Raw genomic sequence first — 21,112 nt, forward strand, 5'->3', positions numbered from 1 at the left:
AGCACCTGCCAGCAAGTGAGAGCTGAGGGGGTCTCAAACGATGTAGGAGAGGGCTTTGCACTGCCAAAGTCTTAATGGGATGTGGCATCGCCCAGGAGAGTCCTGTGACAAGAGGCCAAACAGCCACTGGCCTAGGACAGAGCTGCCTAGCTGGTGTAAAGATGTATTTATGCTGGGTCTGATGGAGACCGTGCTCCGCACAATCAGACCACTTTGAAGGTTTGCCTTGTGCAATCACGTCCTTTGTCAGGAATCAGCAAAAGACTGTGAAAAGACTGTGAACAAATTGTTTGGGCATTGAAATTTAACCCTGTGGAATCCTTACAGTGTAGCACAGTGTGACACAGCAGGAGCACATTTGTCAGGGGACTGAAGCCTCTTTGCTCTCTGCGCACAAAACATATACATCAGCATTGTGTGGTGTGGGTGTGCTCCCCAGCACGTGAGGCAGCTACAGGGACACAGCTCCATGTCTACCCTGCTTCCCATCTGCACTGCAACTGCATCCAGCTCTCTGCACCACTGCTGCTCCAATCAGGGAAAATAAAGCCTTCAGATCCTTCAAGACTGTCTGAAAGCCCTTCCATTACAATTTATTTTAGAGATCGTACAAGATTTGCTTTTCAAATATCCACAGTGCACGTGAGAAAATGATTGACTATTACACCAATCTTTTTAATAGACCAAATGTTTTCCCACTAACATCCTAGCATTACTAATGTCAGAATACAAACACCAAAAACAAAAAGGCGTTTGGCAGAAGCTAGTCCGTTCCAAGACTTTTCACTCTGATGTGGAATAAGGAATGAGCCCAGCCGGAGTGTTTTCTATACCAGTGTTCATGACACCACCAGTTTCCATCTCAGTCAGGCTCCATACAGCAAGGTGCTGTGCATCCCCTGCTCCCCTTGGAGAGCAGAGTCTGAGAGCACCAAGCACCTCGCAGCAGGAGCACAGCCCTCTGTAGCATCTGACCTTAACACAAGATAGACCATCAATGTTTTTGTGAACTGCTGAAAAATATGCTGACAAGAACAAAAGCAAATAGTCTTCTGGAATTTGGCAGAGAAAAGCCATTCTAAATCATTTCCAACTGCAATAAGTCTTTGCTCCTGTTTTACGAGTAATAGAAGAGACTATCCCTGTTTTATAAACTCATTCAGTTAATATGTTTAAGAAAGTAGACAAGTTTCTCTCCTGTGGGGGTTTTCAAATATTGTCTTTCCTTGTGGCTGCCAGTATTTCAACATCCCGTTCCAGAAACACTGTTTATTACTCTTTGGGAAAAAAAAAAAAAAAAAAAAAAAAAAAAAAAATCCCACAAAAAACTGCTGCATACAAGGAGAAGAAAAATGGTTAGAAGAACAAAAAATGGTAAATGACAGTTACATATTAGGAAATACTAAGGAGTTGTGTGCTGCTCCCCGCTGCTACAGTACACCAGAAGAATAAGCAGAATGTAAAAGTCTTTTCACTTTACATAAGAAGGCAGAAATATTTCCAGGATGTTCTACAGACAGGCAAGAGGCTCATACCTCTGTAACCTCCAGCTCAATGTGATCTGCAACTTCAAGACTAAGTTCCAAGCGTGCTTCAACTCAATTCTGCAGCAATTTCAGCTCTTGGAGAATAAGTACTGAGCAACCGTAGTCCCACCACTCAAATCAGTGGGTCGGCTTCCCTTTGTGCCCATGAAAGTTCTAAGTTCACTCTGTTCTTCCCAAGTGGAACAACAATGCACACACCAAACAGTGCATTGCTCCTTCCCTCCACAGTGACTCCTGCCTTAATTAGGAGGACTTTTGCACAAGAGGTTATTATCTACCATGCCAGGACCACCACGCTATCATATCATGCAGAATCCAGCCCTTTCATCATCATCAGATCTGATAATGTCTTTATTTAGCAGCTACTAACATCTTTGGAGATACAAAATCACACCACATTAGTTTCTGAAAGGTAGCAGTAGGAGATATCTCAGTGCAGAATGGATTCTATAATTAGAAAAAGCACAGGGGCCAGCTTTTTCCCCCTCATCAAGCTTGGGAAGCTCTAAACAATATGCAAAGGCAAAAGGGGAAAATGGTTACAGTACTGAGAAGGCTAAAATTTGAATGAGATAATAACAAACCTTTCTTGTGGAAGGAAAAGGAAATGACTGATTCTAAAAAAGCTTCTGTGATAAATCATCATCCCTGCATGAAATTCCATTCATATATGCTGCAATATCTGGTAGTAATGTTAGAGAAAAACAAAAAAGAATGAAAACTTAGCAACAAACAAGTTTATAAAGAACAAAGTATAGCTTGCCAGAATTGCTGAGTTCTTTCAGTAGCTCAATCAGTAGAAGGAGATTTCAGAATCAAACAAGAGTTTCAACAGCTGTATTTGTATTACAGTCATAAAGGCATAAATGTGAAATACAGCTCCAATAAAAAAAATGAAGTTTACATAACTGGATGGTAATTTTCCACCCTTTCCAGAAGTAGCTCAGAATATCCAGGGGTATAATACCTGAAAGAGAAAGATTTTGTTTGTGCATTAGACTACAAGGCATGGTCTGTGCTAAGTAATGAAACACTATTCATATTTCTGTTGATCAGGAAAAAATCCCAGCATTAAACACTGGTCAATGAATTCTCCAGTCATTCCTTTACAATGTTTTAAGAGCCTGCTTTAAAACTTACATTATCATTTATACTTGGAAGTCAGGTTTTCAAAAATACGTTTAGTTTCTTTTAGGGCATGTAGGTAAGAGGCTAGTTTTTAGATAGGTTCAGCAGCCATAAGCATTGTCTCTACTGAGCAATGTAGATGTTAACTTCTTTTGAAATTATGGCCTTTAATAAAAAAGCATGAGTTTACACAAAACCATAGGCTGCCAGACGACAATAGTCTACTGCTGTTCGTCAAACATAAGCATACACCCCAAAGCTAATGTGAAGTCTACATCAATGCGAGACACATTGATTCTGGAACAAAAAAAAATTATCACAATGACCTTCTGTCTCTAATGCCAACTCAAGGACGGAGATTATCCAATAGGTTTTCATTAGAGTAGGACTCTATGGTGCCATTATTGTCCTGCTGTCATTCAGTTGGTTTTCCACAATGGACCAACTACATGTTTCCAATATGCAAGCATCACCAAAGCTGCATTTAGTTCTTGTTTTCCAGGTTAAGAGTATCCGAAATTTATTATTCTGTGTTATTCTAAAAACATACATCTTGGTACATTTCTGGTTTTGCAAGCATGTAAATTGTCATCTCTGAGCCCTGGAAGCTTTAACTATAAAGAGAGAGGAACATACTTCCATGTAATGCATGCCTAAAATGTATTCAAGTAAAAATCCCCAGTGTTTTCACACTGAAGGAAGATCCATTTACCTTGTTGATTTTCATTTTCTGGATGACTTCTGCATAATGCAACTCTTTATAAAACTCACATTAGTTCTCTGATTTTATAGCTAACTTTTCAATGCATTATTATATTCAGTCTGCAAACAGCCTAAAATAACAGGTCTCCAGGACAAACCCGGAGCTGGAGTCTATTATAGCAGCTGTGCCTCAGGCAGCACAACCAACATCAGGCAGCAGCACAAAGAGGCAAGCAGGAGATGCTCGAAGGGGCCCTTTTCTTTATTACATCCCAGCCTACATGACTAACCTTGCTTCATTTACAGGGGAAAAAAAAAAAGAAGCTGCAACAAAGAAACATTAATTATATCCAGAATAGCGTAAGCAAATGTCCTTTTTTTCCTCTGAAGTATTCACTGCAGAATAAAGTGTCTTTATGATTTTGCTTTTACCCATTTGACAGCCCCTGGCCTTTCCTTGTGGAGACAAACAGGGCTTCATTTTGCATGACTTAGTTTGTAGCTACTATTAGCTGAAGAACTCTGTTGCTATAATTAAAATTGATGATGCAGATTTTCAGAGCCTGTAGAGGGAGTGCACGAGTACAACATCCTTTTGATGTGTTGATGGAGTGAAGGACTGGTAAATGGATATCTAGAGTCTAGGAGGGCATTTCTCTCATTATTACAATTTAGGATGGTGACATTTTGACTGTAAGCTATTTAATAGTGTTTCTGTATTCATTAAGGGCAAAGTTCAACTTGGTGCAGACAGCTGGTGTATGGTCCTTTTATATAACACTTAAGCCTCATGATGAGGTTGGGGGAGGAAGGGCAGCTGTGGGCAAAGCAACTGTGCAGGAGAGCCTCTGGACCCTCTGTACATCAGAGGAAGTTTCAAAGGAGCCTCTGAATACACTAGTTCAGACAGGCTCTTAGGGAAGTCAAGGATGCATCAAAAGATTCACCAATACCTGTATTTTGGAGCCCGAGTAATCCATAAATAAGTCACCAAGATAACCTAAATTTCCCACAGACATTCATTAATATGAGAGTGGTTGTGCCGAAGCCTTGGAGTCTGTCTGGGTGGTGTAGAACTGACTTTTCTTCCCAGTATCCTGCAAGAGCCTGATTATTTGGGCTTAGTTTACTGACAAAGAAATTTGATTCCAAAAACAATCAGAAAAAAGAAAGTGTTTGAAAATATGTCTAGCAGCTGTGCTACCACTGGGGCAGATAACCAAAGTTATGCAGTTTTATTAAAAGCAAAGTTCATGCAGAAGTTAAATTAGTATTTTAAATCCTTGTTTTGTGCTGTTCCTGTGAAAAACATCTAACAATACTGTAAGTATGAATGTTTTAAATTTCATTTTCCCTACCTCACTATTTCCTCTGGATAGCAATTATTAATAGTGTTGATATATTCCTGAAGAAGTGACCCAGGCTCTGCTTTTATTTCTTGTACCTTTTTAAGTCCACCAGTTGTTACAAAGAGACGACGTGCTTTACTGTCATGTGGTAACACCTACACAGAGAGAAGTATATTAAAAAATATATATTTTTTCTTCTAAAGGAATCTCTGTGCTACTAGGATCAAATATTGCTTATCTGTTTTTAATTCAGAGGACAGACAAAACGGAACATCAGAGGTACAACATCTGTAATGACTACTGTAGTTTAACACCCAGTTGTACAGGAAAAAAAATCATAAACCAGGCCTTTATGGTTATAACATAATTTAACATGCACTTTAATGTATAACATATATAAAAATAATGAATTGAATATTTATCTTTACACAAATAATATTTCTTGAATTATTCCTACGGAGACAATAAGATTGTGGAGATTAAATAGATAATAAAAACAGAGCACTAGCATGGAATAACAGCAGCATCTGTTCCACTTAAACCAAGTTATTCAGGTCTTTTATGTCAATTCCCACAGTTTAATTGTGGAGCAGAATTTTATATCACTATAATGATCTAGTATAGATTAGTGCATGAAAACAATACTGAGAATTGTTGCAAGTGAACAATGCAGCCTTGAAGCATTACATGCTACTATTAAATTCCGAGATATTAAAATCCTACAGCACACTGTGTAGCCATGGAAGCCTTTAAAAAGCAGACACACACAAACACACAAAGCAAAAAAGGCGAAGTTTCTGCAGCCGAGGGGGATGAGAAGCAGAAACGATCAGACAATACATTCTGCACTCCCTGAGTGATGCCAATATGCAGCTCGGTCCAGAGGATGGGAGGGAGGAGGGAGGGAAGGAGGGAGGGAAGTGGGGGCTGGGCCAGGCACGGGAGAATGACAGTATGTAGTCCATAGGCCCACAGGGCTGCAATAATATTTAAAAAAAAAAAAAAAAGGGTGGAGGGAGATAATGCAAGACATCAGCTGCATCTACAACAAAACCAGATGGGTTTAAAACCAACTCCGGGAGTTTCATACTGTAGGGCCGAAAACATTTTGTAAGCCTTCACACTGGTCAGACAAATCAAGCCATAAATTTGACTGTATCTCAGTGCAAAACAAGGGCCTCGAAGGAGGAAGGGATTGCCTAAAAGGATGAAGGAAAAGAAGGATGAGATTTCTGCCATGCATATAGGCAAACAGCCTTCATTTCTCTGGTCCCTCTAGGCTGTACAAAATCAACAGACAGGTAAAGAAAACACAGGGGAACATAGAGACTTCTCCCTGTTATATGCTCCATAGAAGTGTTAGGAACAACTGTGTCATTGTAGGAATTGAAAAGATGGCTGTTTCCACGTATCTCCCACAACAAGAACTGCCAAGTAGGAACTAGGAAGGAGACAGGATACAGCCCTTTCTCTGCCTTCCTCCTCCACGCTGTGACTCCCAGGCTGGATAAGACGGCAGAAAACTCTCTTGGAAGAGGCCTTAATGACAGACAGCACCTCTGAGACACAGTCCCTTCCCCCAGCCCAAACTGAGACAGCACAGAATTGCAGACTCTGAAAATGATAATGCTAAAATGACACAGTCCAGCACCAAGAACGGATAGCATCCCACTCTGAAGCACAGCTCAGAAATAAGGCTTTTACCGTGCTATAAATAAGCCCACAGGAGAAATCCACCACAGGTCTAAGAATAGGAAATTCCCAAGCTATGGTAGAGGAGAGAGAAATGCTTTTACTGCAGAGAACTTAATTTTAAATATATACTTCAGAAAAGCAAATGCCAGACAAGTATAGTTTGTTTCATAAAACGTAGGAGAAGAAGAAAAATAAAGCAAAACGAAAGATCAGCTGTTATGAAGGGTACAAAACCACTTCAACAGCAAACAACATCCAAATCCATACACTGGGTAACCAGCTACTAAGCAGTCAGCTCATTAATAGCTCCAGTCAGCACACAGGAGCAAAAGGCCCTGGATTCTGTGCAAATCTCCAATCTTTGTACAGACTTAGCAAGAAGACAGGACAAACCTAAGTGTGGCAATGTAATCAGGAACCTGCACTACAAGCAGTAGTGCTCCCAGACCTGTGATAATCAGAACTGAATACCAGGAGTGTTTTATTTGGCCATTTCCAGAGAGAACATCTCGCCAAGACAGCCTGGTACCCCCTGCTAACAGATTACACTGCAAGGTATTGCACAAAAGATAGGCTACAGTTAAGCAGGATTCTCAACAGCTGGTGAACATTGCAAACGCTGGAAATCTCCTGAATAGTTTGCAATTACTTAAATAATTTGAAATATTTTGATTAAATTGTATCACTGTTTACATGCTGTGCTCAAATCAACACGGTAATTAACAACAAACACTTTCAAATCTTGAGAGGGATGAGAAAAGATTTGGTATTTTTGCACTTACTTTATTGAGACTGAAAAGCAACGAGGATAAAAGCTGTGAAGACTTTATACTCTAGATTATTGTAAAATAACTGACTTAAGTCACTCCTGTACAGACAGCTTGTACTTTATCTAAAACAGATGTGACTGGGATTTCCATGATACATTGGCTCAGTGAAAATATTTGCACATGGGTTAATATTCCACTTAATCTCAAGAGGCAAGGAAGAAAAAAACACCTTGCTTATAAGCAACTGTTTTCCCAGTCTTAGGGTGAATTATGGCAGGTTCCAGATGAAACAGTATCCAGGTTTATCAGGCAAAAGAACAGGATGCTCCAGACTGTTTCTAAAGAGGCTGCTTGGGGATCCTGAGAAAATAACTGAGACCTTTAGAGAGACCTCATCTTTGGTAAGATAGCTTCCTTGCTAAATGGAAAACAATTAACATACTACCCATCAAGAGAGCTCTTCTTACCTTACTAAACTGCCCAACAATATGTTTCATAATATTGGGAGGGGCATCATGCAGCAATGGTTCAAGTGCTGGAAGATACGTGCATTTCTGAAGGATGTTCTTTAAGGCCCTTTTACTCTATTGAAATGCAAAATAAGATTTCTCTGGTAAGACATCAATGAAAACAACAAGAATTCATGTTACATATCACTGAAGTCTGATCAAAAAAGCAAATTGATCAGAATTCTGAAAGACTTATTTTCTCAACAAAAACTATGGTATCTATTAGGTCACTTAATGAAGAATCAATTTTCTACTTAGATTTATTAAACCTCCAAACCTACAGCGCATCATATTATTATTGTCATCTACGGTCAAAGTAGTCAGAGGAAAATTGCCATTACAATGTAAGCAGGAGTAGACCCTTTAAGTAAATTGAAGTATACTGTAACACAATAAGAAAGCTAAATCAAAACACATTTTAAAATTCTGTATTTTAGAAGTGGCTTACTGGGAGAGTCTGCTGGTCTGGGGTAACACAGGGCAGTACCATTCAGGCAGGGAGGGAAAGAGAGAGTGAAACAGTTGTACATCAGTGCTTAGTTTCCAAAAACAGACTCAATGTGGACTGCTACAAGCAGTAATGACCTTCTTGGGTAGGATTACAGGTACAGCTAATTTGGCCTTGAGTGGTTTTGGTGACCACTGAAAATGACTACACAAAAGTTATTTTACAGATCTGGAATGTTCTGCTTCAGTGGAATGTACAGAAACGTAGCACAACATGGGAGACTGTATCCTGTCGTGTTGTACTCTTCAGTTGGTTCTCTCACTGTCGCTCAAAAATACACTTTGCCAAATTGCAACTCTACCAGCTCCAACACAAGGAAGGCCCTAAACATGAAGAGCTGCATGTTTGCAGAGCTTTGAGCATTTGTTAAAGTCTTATTATAATAATACAAATGTAAGCAAATCTACAACAAGGACTATAACATTTTGTACGAGAGGTTATAGTTTAAAAAAAAAAAATAGTAGACTATTAGAAATCAGTCACTCACAAGAAATTATAGCATTTATGGGTGTATGCAACTGATCTAAACTGGGAAGAAAATATGGAACTAAGCTGCTGTAGCTGTACCATGGTTTGATATGCACCATACTCACACCCATTAGGACCAGCCAGTCCTAATAAATGACAGGCAGCCATCGAGCAGCCTATATCCAGGAAGTTTGTGACTCGATGAATATCAATAATAAAAGGACCTATACCTGTTGATTACAATAAATGTCTCACACTGCACATCCTACAAAAATACTTGCTTTCATTTGAAGATCCTCTGAGCTGTGTGTGTCCATATACATAGCAAGGAGTGTGGGTAGCACGTTTGCTACTGCAACAGCACGTGCGTGCTCAGGAGTATGTCTTCCAATCTGTCCCAAGGCCCAGACAGCCGCTGCCTTAATATGATCTTCATGTTCTTCTACCAAACAGGCACACAGTGGTGGTATTCCCTACAGCATAGCAAAAGCACAACCTTTACAAATCTATGACAGGGAAGGACAACTTGGAACTGGTACAGATTGTTAGAAAACATTTGTCTATTTACACTCTTCTTCTAAAATAAGCTATAAGAGAATGCATGCTAGTGGTGTCATATTTTCACAACATCATGATTAGCACGAATTTTGAATAAATCTTAATAAATGTAACTGAAGAGAGAAACAGCTTCAGTGTTCTAAGTCAGAAGGCAGTTTGAGCTAATGCACAAATTTAAGGGATAAAAGGAATATATGACACAATTCAGGCTGTATTAAGAGTAAAGGCTTCAGTTTTGTCAGACTGAAAATAAAAGATTTTGAGTGTTTATGAACCTATGAAAGCAGTTTAAGACAAGAAGGACTCAGTAATTTATTTTTTTTTAATCCACAGAACTATATTTCAACTTATCAACCTCTTCTTGAGTCCACTAATTCACGTTTGACTCATCCAGTCACTTCCAGAAAGGTTTCAACTCTTGATTTGAAGATATCAAGTGATGGAGAATCCTCACTCACATCCAGCTGTTACTAAAGTTCTTCTGGTTCAGGGTCATAGTCTTCTTCCTTTCTCCACAGGATTACGGAGCTACTTAGTAGCTGGTATTTTATGCCAGGACACTTCAATAGGAATCATTTCATGCTACTTTAGGTAAGGCAAGGCTACTAAACCTCTTAACTAGAAAACCTTTTTCTCCGTCCGATGGATCATTTTCCAGTCTTTTCTGCACACTCTTCAGGAGGTTTTCAAGATTTTTTTCAAATACGGACAACAGAACTATATGCATTAGTACTACAGATAGACTAACTTCTCTTTCCAATAATGCTTCATCTTCCACTCTTTAATACTGCAAGGGAGTGAATCGTCCTTTTATTTATTTTTTTTTTTTTTTGGCCACTGCACTGCAGCAGAAGATGACAACAAAGTGTTTGCCCAGTATGACCCCAGAAATAATTGTTCAAACTACGTCCTTTCCAGGATATGGTACCACGGAATGGAGCTATCTCTTTAGTGTAACTCCATGTGGTTATGCCACAGTGCCTTTCTTTCAGATGATTTCAGTTTATCCAGCTATGTCCTCAGCACTATGTACCATTCCACAAGCTTAGTCTCCTCTGAAGGGAGAGGACCGGGTTTGGGGTTTATTTGGGTTTCCTTTGTAGATCATTCATTAAAATATGTAAATTCATGAGAGTTTGCACAGAGCCCTACAAAATCTTTCACTGTCCTCCCATTCAGTTATGGTAACAACCATTATTACTCTTCAAAAATTTATCACTATGGTGCTTCCACATGAACTTAATCCTGGATTCAATCCACTTAATGTCAAGCACTCAACAGCAGGAGCATATCTGCTCTAGGCATCCCTGAAAGTGGAGAGACAGAGACACATCCAAGAAGGGCCTCCAGAGAAGGCAAGAAAAAAGTGTCTATTTCTTTAATTTTTAAATGCAGAAGAGCATTTTTTGATCAATCTTACTTTCCCTGCAAACTTATTGATGTTATGTTGAAGTAATTTCCACTTTTTTTATTGTATTCCTACTAGAAGACATTTCTGTTCCTCTGTTTTTATTGTTCCATTGTTTCCATTCATACAGTATATCTTAAATGAGTGTGAAAATGGACCAACAATGCTCAGTGAAATTACTTTCTTTCTCCGGTCATTAGTTAGCATTATTCACATCAGAATATTATGTCAGGCACTAATTTCACCTATTCGGAATACTGCAAATTCCTTATTCCTATATCATTGCCCAGCAGAATTTATTTAAACCTGAAAATGCATGGCTTATGTCATTTGAAATGTCACTTGCACAACGGAATCAAACCATACTGCATTAGGAACTGAAGTCTTTTCAAGTCTGAAGATTTCTTTTGCCAGACTCCTCTAGCAGTACAGCAGTACCAGCAGAGTCATGCTAGTGCAATGAAGAATGTGCCATTAAACATTCTTGTTTCAAACCGGGTTTTGACATAGCCACAAATATTCATTTTAAGAGGAAACAGACCATACAAATTCGCTGACTTATTTTCTGTACTCGTGCAATTGCAACACAGGAAAAATCATGCACTGTAATACAAATGGATGTTCACAAACTAATCCAGGACATTTTATAAAAGGGTCAACTTCATAAAGACACACATTTACCAGGTTACCACATAATTTCAGCCACAGCAAACAGCAATATTAGCAGAAAATGTATTCGTCAGCAGCAAGTATATAATTCTGTCACAAAATATATTCTCTGCCTACGTTAATTTGTATCTTTTTCTCAGAATACCACTGAAGAATTATAGGAAGACAACAAAGTGATAGCTAACCTTGGAGACAATCACTGCCATTGACAGGTTCTCCGAGTGAGCTGCTACGTAACCAAGCATCATGATGCCAGGCAGTCTGACAGTCCCTCTGCAGCTGCCAATACAATCAATCACAGCAGCAACTCCACCTGCATTTACTATAAGCTGTGAAAGCTGAAAAGATAAACGGGAGAGATTAGATGCTGTGAAGTATCAACAGGCATAAAGCACTACATTAGAAAAGTCTTTAGATTTATTGCTCCTGATTTATAAATAAAGTGATGTATCATTCAGACCGTGGGGCACTAAGCGCAGCATGAAGTTCTCAGGAATTAAGCAGTTTTGCTACTCTGTTTTTGATTGACTTTACTGCAAGGAAATCAGGACTCTGGATTCTTGGTGCTTTATAGCATGGAATGACACATTCTCAACTCCATTAGTACATACTGAAGACTCATTCAAATGACAGCCGAATACATGAATGCCCCTGAAGACACACCTACTGACCCAGATACTCCAAATCAACATGGTATGTTCTGTGCAAGGGCAGAGGGAAAGGCCCAATTCTCCTCTCACCTGCATTCTAGATAACCTCTGCTGCATAAGAGCCTTTGTGGATCCCCCTACTGAGGCATGAAGCCAAAGATAAGTCATGGATGCGCAAAACCGACTTGGGCTACATCATTCTGCTATGCTAGTGTATTCTGAGGGCAGTTTTCAGAGAGCACACTGGATGGGCAATGGAGTTTGCCCCAGAATGCCAAATTATATAGTCTTGCTTATAAATATAATCACATCCAAAATGTATGATGTTTCCTGTGTGTATCAAGGTATGCAACAGGTTTCTTTCCAAAAGTTATCGCTTCTCATATCACTTGAGGGACAGCAGTAGTGTATGTATGATATCAACAATGCATAGAAATTAAAATCATTTCATATTATGATTATTTTTTTCTATCTTGTTAGATATATCACTTTTGTCCCAAAGATTTCAAAGCAAAAGAAACACATTTTTTAAAGCCCAAATCAAACGAACAAAACCAAAGCATGTGGATTTCCAATCCAGTTGGTTTGGATAAACATAAAATACACTGTTAAAGGGGGTTATTTTGTTAATGAAACAGCTAGATGAAATTTAAAGTAGTGGATAAGCATAAAATCCACTGTTAGAGCCTTTAAAAGGGGGTTATTTTCTTAATGAAACAGCTAGATGAAATTTAAAGTAATAACTCTGAATTAATAAACTTAGGAAAAACTGTTCACGTGATTGTGAACTACAGCCAGTGATGACTGAGTCCCACATCTGGGCACAGCCATGCGCACAGAGCTCCTGCACAGACACAATCCCTGGTGCTGTGAGCCTCAGGCCCTGCTGCAAGTCCCCCAGATCCTGACCTTCACGTGAATTCTATCACAGAGCTCCTGCACAGACACGATCCCTGGTGCTGTGAGCCTCAGGCCCTGCTGCAAGTCCCCCAGATCCTGACCTTCACGTGAATTCTACTGCGTAGGTAGACAGAGAGCTGAGATCCAAAAGCCACAACGCTCACACAACTGACACAGCCAACTCCTCTAGAAATACCGTTTTCCAATCTGTCTCTGCTGCAACACGTTTTACTTGAGCAGAGTTGCTCAGAGGTGGACAGAGATCACTGTCACTCTGAAGTCCAATGTGGACTGTGACTTCCCGCTGGGAGTCACTTGGATACTTCCTACAGCTCCTTTGGAGAGCTGCTAGAACGGACAATTCCCCTTGCATGGAGGATCCTGTGCCAGCAGCTTTTCTGACTTCACCTGCAGTCTTGTGAGCGTGGCCTCTGGCTTCTGACTCTGGTGCCTCCCTTTGATAATGATAATTTCTTCACTTTTTGGAGAAAGTGAAGTTGCATTGCTCATGAGGTAGAGAGGGAAAGCAGGAAATGCGACAAGACCGCAACCTTTAATCAGCAGCAGCTTCAAGATTAGCAGGCTGAAGAAACAGCACAACACTCATGTTTAAACACTTCTTGATTGTTAAGCTAGTACCATGATTTTGGCTGCACTCAGCATTACTGTGTTTCACAAATGCATTGCTTGTGTTTCATTCCACAATCATATTTAGAGCCTTTCAATTATCAGTATGGTCTGACTGATTAATCTTGTTATAATTATTTGGTTTTTCCTATTTATTTTGTGTTGACTTTGCCAAACATCCCCACCTTCCTGTATTGATTATTGGCAAAAAACCTGCAAATGCTGAGGCTCCAATTACAAACTCAAGCTAATAAAAGAAACTACCATCAGTTTAATAATAAAATAAGAGCATTTTTGACCTTCACCGACATTGGAAAAATAATTAAAATGTGATCCCAGCACTGCAGAAGATTTTTTTAAAAAACACACACCATCTATTATTGTTATAGGATGATCTTGTCATTTATTAGCTGGTACCATGACTTCTGCGAGGCTTTCCTCATGATATTTTTAATATCTAGGACTGACAATACTGTCAGCCTAAAACTCTCTCTCTGTGCAGATATTTTATGGAATGAAGTAGCTAGGTATACATTATATGATTCCCAGTTTCCTAACCCAATTCATATTCAATACACATCTCATAATATCAGCACGCATTTCCATATTTTTCCAATGAACATGCCAAACAGCTATTTGCCCTCCCTTTCAAAAAGCAAATGACAGAATAATCCTGTATTTTATTTAAAGTGTAAAATCTAATGATATGACCTTGTATTTGCATTTTCAAGGTTTTACCTCAGGCGTGTGCTTTGCTATCTCTCTAATTAAAGTTGCACCATTTTTCTTGACATATTCATCTGAGTCCTTCAGGCATGTGAGCACAACTGGGAAAATTTCTGCTTCAACCACCAACTCAGCAAGATCCACTGAATGTTTTGCTATTTGGCTTAGAGCTGACAGCACCTGACGCTAGTAAATAAAAATTGTTATAAAATCAATAGTATACAAACATCCCACAACACACACTCCTCCCGCACACAAAAATCTATTGCATCCAGGAAAACAAAGCAGGATAGGGAAAACAATTACAGCTATTTTACAATTCACTGAGTCAATTCATGCACGAATATAATGGCACAGAACATTCACTGGTTCCTGAATAAAAGTTTCTCCTTTGTTTTATCCCATTCAAGCTTGCTATGTATTAAAAAAGAAAATATATATATACGTCATTTAAAACTATAATTTAAAATTTATTGAAAACTATAGAAAGTATCTTTATTTGCATAAGTTTGGTCTGTCAGAGTTTATATTAAAGAATTTTTAACTATTTGTTTGAAGTGGCATTTTTATGTTGTCTTCTGTTTCTGTTAGAGCCAGGCAGAAAAATTAATTAGATTAAGAAACAGGTTTTTTGTCAATTAAACTCCAGTGATTAAACCTTCAACCACAGCTACTCACATCAGATAGTACATTCTGAAATACAATCATACATTTAATATTAACAGGTTTATAGTATAATCTTAAGTATGCAAAATCTTTTTTGTAACTGAATGGTGCAAATTTTATCTATGAAAAATATCTGTTGCATTCTTCATATACTATGTAATTCTAAAAAAAAAATTAATATGGTCCACTTTAAAGATTAGTTTAGCTGTTCATCACAGAGCGGCAGTTTTTATCCAGTAGCCAAATCTGTGAAAATTAATACGGTCCACTTTAAAGATTAGTTTATCTGTTCCTCACAGAGCAGCAGTTTTTATCCAGTAGCCAAATCTGTGAACATGTTCAGAACTCTTCATCACTAACTATGTAGCCACATTTTGTTAACGCCCAAAACAAGAGCTTCCTAAATAAATACGCGCATCAGTGTCTTTGATTCAGTATCAAGTAATGACTGGTATAATGGAGATTTTAAAAAATAATTTTTAAATGTACCTTCAGTTTAGCATCAGGGTTCAGGATCATCTGAGCTAAGTGAGCGATAGCTCCTGCATCCACTACTGTCTGTGCTAACTCTGGAGAATGCTTTGAAATATCACTGAGAGTTGAAGCAGCAATCCTTTTCAAAGCAATTTCTGGCTCCTGGATACAGAGCACTAAAAGAGGAACAGCTCCTGCATCCACCACAGCTTGTGACAGTTCTGTAGGTCCAAGGAAAGTAATTAAGTGAGTATGGGTGACTGACCCTTGTGCAAGCCATTTTTCACCCTGACAGATACAGCAAAGGAAAAAGGGGAGGGTGTAGTTCACTGTCTCGACATCTGCATTTCAAATCAGCCCTCCTGGTTTCATAAACCGTGTGGACCAATCCACAACTGAAAAGAACGCAGGTCAATAGATGGACCTCCATTTACATGCACACATTTGAGGTAGATTAGGCTGAAATGGTTTGTTATTCTGTTTTCTTTTTCTTTTTTTAAAGTAAGCAGATGTCAGCTGTTTAAACCCTGGCTATTCTACACTGATCAATAGGAAAGCATTTTATGCATGGCTAACAACAACACAGAAAGCCAAAGTACCAAAATTTTACCAACCACCTAATTAGAGAGCATTTTACCCTCTTTAAATGATAAGCAGATATTAGCATAGATCAAATGCCAAAAACAGAAATACAAAAAACATACATAAAAGATTTATCTTACACAAAAGATTGGAAAAACAGAACTTGCTGATGAAAACTAGGTTTTGCTACGATATATGGGACAAGACAGAATTTATACTTTAATGACATGAAAATGTTATCATACACAATTACACAAATGAGAAATATCATCAGTGGGATATTGTGTGTCTGAGATCAGTACAATATCATTAACAAACTGCACCTTAAATAAAAAGGAAAAAAATAATAATTTGAGCATATGATTAGCTGACATGGACAAAAATTACACTATTAGAAATTCATTAGCTCTCTCTGTCTATGCAGCATTAATCACAGTCCGAAAATAAGAATTACTGGATATCAGAAGGAAAATTTATACTATAACCAAGCCATGCTATTTTAAAATAGTATTGAAAAAGTGGTAAAAATCATGTGGGATTCAATAACCTATTAGGCTCTTAGTTCAGTTTTGCTACACCTTATTATGCATATCCATTATTATCTTTAACATTTATCTTGACTTAACAGTACCATGGCAACATATGGCTGTTGTATTTCAAGACTCTAACTTAGCTCTTGATTTATAGTCCATCCATAAAGAGATTTTCATACTAAGAAAAATATAGCATACTTCATTAAATATACATAGACCAATATAGTTTTTCATGAAATCTGTAAGTCATGTCATCATTACATTGTTAATATCCAAATAATGTTCCTGACCAGATTTGTTTTCAATTAGTGAATTATAGCCACACACTCCAATACATGTTCTAAGTCAAATATTTACACTGCGTGTTATTTTATGATATATTTCAAGCAACCTATAAATATTACATCACAAAATTATAATAAATAATGCATTAATTTTTAAACTAATACTAATAAATTAACCCTTCAAAGTTCACTTTTCAAATAACTATTTGTCTGAAAATGCAGAGTGTGCACCCTCCAAATACACACAAATCATGAGATTTCAACAAAACGCTGGAATGCTGCCAAATTGCTGTATCCGCAATTTTACAAATTTGAAGTAAAATGTACCTGAAACGTATCTGAAAACAAACCTGAAAACTAGCTAATCAATCTAAGCGGTATAAGTTACATTCAGCTGTTCATGGAAGAAGCCAAGTGGAATACATAATGAACTACTGACCAACAGTACAGATTAATCCATCTGACTCTGCCTCAGAAGCAACTTCAGAGCAACCAACTCGATTGCCTACAGTCTGCCAAGGAGATGCTAATATCAGGAAAATCACATCAAGGGGGACAGAGTATAACTACAAGAATGGGTTTCTTCCATGCCTTAGGAGCTGAAATCCTGAAGTTCAAATAGGGAGAGAAAGAGAAATACTTTTAGGTCACAGCTATGCCCAGGCATGCAAAAGTAACCAGAAAAGTTATTTTAAAAGAGCAAACTAAATCTGATTCAATTTAGATCAGCTCCTGCTGTTAGAAGTCTGATGGTTACTGTTGGTCATGGTTAATTAAATGGCTGTTCTTCCAGTGGTGTTTATAAGGTTCATGGCTAATAACTTACCACATGGAGGGCTGGACCATGTGTCAAAAGACAGTCGAGCAGTACATGGACTGTCAGAAAAACAGGAAAGCCGGAGCAGAGACAAAAGAAAATATAGATCTTCTCATTGCATTCCCCTGCAAACTCAGCCCGAAACTATGATTTTAAGTATTAATGATTCTATGATAACTGCGGTTCTTTTTTGCTCAAAAAGAGGCTCAATTAACCTTCCCACTTGGTAGAAAGTCTTTAATTCAGACTACACACCAAAGAATTCATTAAATTTTGCTATCCAATTACAAAACACAGAGAGAATAGAAAAAAAAAAAAGAGAAGGCTGAGAAAGAATTAAAAGAGAAAATACAATTGTGAAGAAGAAATTAAAAACAAATATTCAGTCAAAGAAATTAAAAGTTACAAAAGTACTTTTCTGAACACTGTGTCAAGACCGTGTTATCTGGGCAAAGACAAGACCAATAGCTGAAGAGGAGAAAGCAGATAAAAACTTCTTTATGAACCTCATGTAAGTCCACAGAGAGTGGACAGAAAGTCCACAGAAAACCCTGGGCTTGGAACTTCAGTTTGTGGTATGCACCAAAAAACCTGTCCAACTACATGATGATAAAATAGGGCTTCTCCCTGCATGAGGGAAAGTAGGAAATGTTATTCTACATGCGATCAGAGACATGAGAACTTGGACTCAAAGGCCATGGTAAATCAGTTGCTTTGGTCCTGGACAATATAAGGAAGATTTTAGCAGATGGAGATACTGCAGATGTGAAGATGGACTCATACGGAGCCAAAAGAAAGACTGATAAAGAAAAACTTTGGAGTTTAAAAAGTTGCTCGTTCAACTAGTAGCTGTAGTAGAGCTGCACTGATTTGTCTCCATACAAAAGTGCTCAGGAGGGACTAAGAAATTAATTCAAAGTAAGCTGAGACCTAGTCATGAGTTTACGTGATCAGAAAGAGTGGAAAGTGAACAAAGAGGAGTCAATAAGATCCCGACTACATACTCACTGAAATCAATGGAAAGTCTTACAGGATTGATCTAAAGTGGCCTGAAGTGTTACAAAACAACAAAAAAAATCCATACCAACACTAACATATTGGTGATAATAGTACAGATAAAAAGATTCAGGAGAAAAGATGAAGGTAAGAAAGTGAATGTACAAGTGTAGTCCCCAGAGAAGGAAAATCACTTGGGAACAAATGCTATATACACATAGTGGAAGGCAGCAGCAAAACCTTCTTTGCTTGGAAGCAAATGCAAGTTTCAGTCCAGACCAGGGTTCTTAAACAGACCCAGCTGTGGTGGCAGGTGTACACACAGGAAATAACAGGTTTTGACCAAAACAACCACCAATACTGCATTATTCTGAGGACTGTGTGATCATGTAATCACCACATAGGAAGATTCTCATCCCCACAAGCAGTCCAAAGGCTGCACTTCAAAATCACAGGCTTATGCAGACCACCACAACCACGGTGCTAAAGATTCCACTGGAACCAGTGACAAAAGCTTTCATCTGGAGGATAGAGGTCATTAAGTAAGGAGCAGGCTTAGAGCCCGGAATAAGAAAAAGTTACTGCTAGACTCAAATCACTGAAGATCTGAGCAACCTGCTCTGACCTTGTAGCTGACCCTGCTTTGAGCAGGACGCTTGACTAGAGACCTCCCAAGGTCATTTCCAAGCTGAGCTATCCTATGTTCCTAAGAGCATCATTGTATGACAGAAAATGAGCATAACTCCATTCTCAGCAACATGCTTGAGTATAGAGTTGTTTCTTTTTGTTTTCCTACCGATTTACAACATGCTGAAGCAGGTATGAGGTGACTAATAAATTATACCTTTTATGTAAGCAAAGCAAATGGAAAGCTAAGTTACCTGCATATCTCAAACATAAGAATTTTGTATTTTAAAAGTAACTGAAAAATTCCAAATACTTTTCACGGACTTGAAGGTATCTTGATGGTACATTTCTTTTCAAACACAAACAGCAGAAATAATATAGTAGAAATAAGAAATGGCAAAATTGCAGCACACCGATCTGTACACTTCAGAGTAAGATCAGTGTCTGATATTCAGCTCAAAGGGATCTTCAAAAAAGAGCAGAACTGCAAGAGCTGTTCCTAAATTTCGGAATCTGACCTGGCAAGATTTCTAGTGTCTTGAAATCTCATGAGACATCTGTCTTGATCTAAAATTTCACAGGCCTTCTGGAAACATCTGCTCACAGAAGAACTGCATTTTAAGAGAGAATTGTATGAAGACAGTAGTAAACTCGCTAACCAGAAAATCTGTTCATCAGGAAAAAAAGAAAAGTAGTCTTGATTTCTCAAAATTGAAGTCTTTTCATGGGAACATACACCACAGCGACCAGACCAGATCATGGATGGAATTTCTGATTAAAAGCAGACAGACCCTCCTGTTGCAAACAGTTATCGCCTAATGCTGGGGAGCCTTTGCTTGCGTTCAGGGAAACAGAGGTTCACATCCTGCCTCAGAGAGATCAGGACTTTAATCTGTCTCCCACATACATCCCAGACACATGCCCTAATTCTTGAACCATTCTTGCTGGGCACAAATGAGCCTCCCTACCTCTCAGTCTTTTCAGGACAGAAAAAAAAATAATCATGTCTTAATGTTGTCCCAATTTGGAACCGAAACGATTTTTGAAACTGAAAAACCTTTGGTGGGTGGGGAAAACCATTTCACACTCAGCTCTAAAAATAGAGTTTAAGCTGCAATGTGTGTCCACGGGCAGTCAATGACAGAAAATCACAACTGCCAAATTTTATCAACACAAGCATCTGAGTCTAATCCAGAGTTTCTTGAACAGTGAACGCCAGGCGTAGATAAGAACAGGTCCATCTATCTTTGTATCCCATCTCCAACAATATCCTGTTGCAAAGGCATGTTTGTAGGAGTGTAAGAAACAGACCACGCTCAAAGCGATCTTTCTTCAGTGTAACTCCTCTACTTTCAGTAATCATTTTAGAGACTTCCTGTTACTGTCACAGAGGAAGGTAAATCCCCTGAATTGGCCATCGCTGGGCAGGGGAAGAACAATTTTTTTCAGGGTTTTTTTGGTTTGGTTTTTTGGGGGGTTTTTTGTTTGGTTTTTTTTTTGGTTTTTTTTTTAAGCTAATTACATCTAGTGATCTGTCAAAGTCCTTATGCTTGGTAGCACTTGCAATTTCAACCTAATCGCTGAAAATGCTGTTCGCATAAATAACTCCTCATTGTGGAATGAAAATCTGTACCCAGGAGTTTCTTGTCTTCAATACCCCCACGTCATCTCCATCTTTGCAGACAACATCATCACAGAGTGAACTGGATCACCCTAAAGATCAGCCAGCATTCACGCAATGAATAGCATGAAGGGCAATTGAGGTGAGTCAATATTGATTTACCCACATAACAAAACTACAGAAATGTTTATGTTAAGAGTAACACAGACACACACTTACACTACACAGATTTATACAAAGGAACACTTTCAAATGACACTTAGCAAATATCTTTCAGAAGGAAGCAGTAACTATTTTC

At 38.4% G+C, this 21,112-nt stretch overlaps 1 protein-coding gene across 4 annotated transcripts in view; it reads right to left on the reverse strand.

Moving 5' to 3' along the window:
• Positions 1-1,869: 1,869 nt before the first annotated feature.
• SPAG6 (sperm associated antigen 6) overlaps positions 1,870-21,112 on the reverse strand; it is a 36,071-nt gene continuing 16,828 nt past the window's right edge. For 3 of the 4 annotated variants that reach the window (XM_014946680.1, XM_014946691.1, XM_014946699.1), the window contains 7 exons: positions 15,370-15,575; positions 14,227-14,400; positions 11,497-11,649; positions 8,958-9,149; positions 7,659-7,775; positions 4,736-4,881; positions 1,870-2,514 (listed from right to left, as the gene is read on the reverse strand). In XM_014946680.1, the coding sequence (XP_014802166.1) occupies positions 2,448-2,514; positions 4,736-4,881; positions 7,659-7,775; positions 8,958-9,149; positions 11,497-11,649; positions 14,227-14,400; positions 15,370-15,575 (1,055 nt within the window). In that variant the 3' untranslated portion in view covers positions 1,870-2,447. Of the gene's footprint in view, positions 2,515-4,735; positions 4,882-6,430; positions 6,493-7,658; positions 7,776-8,957; positions 9,150-11,496; positions 11,650-14,226; positions 14,401-15,369; positions 15,576-21,112 lie in introns of all 4 variants that reach the window. The other variant, XR_001412558.1, reaches the window with a different exon arrangement.

This window comes from Calidris pugnax, unplaced genomic scaffold, assembly GCF_001431845.1.
Source record: "Calidris pugnax isolate Ruff unplaced genomic scaffold, ASM143184v1 scaffold19, whole genome shotgun sequence".
NCBI lineage: Eukaryota > Metazoa > Chordata > Aves > Charadriiformes > Scolopacidae > Calidris > Calidris pugnax.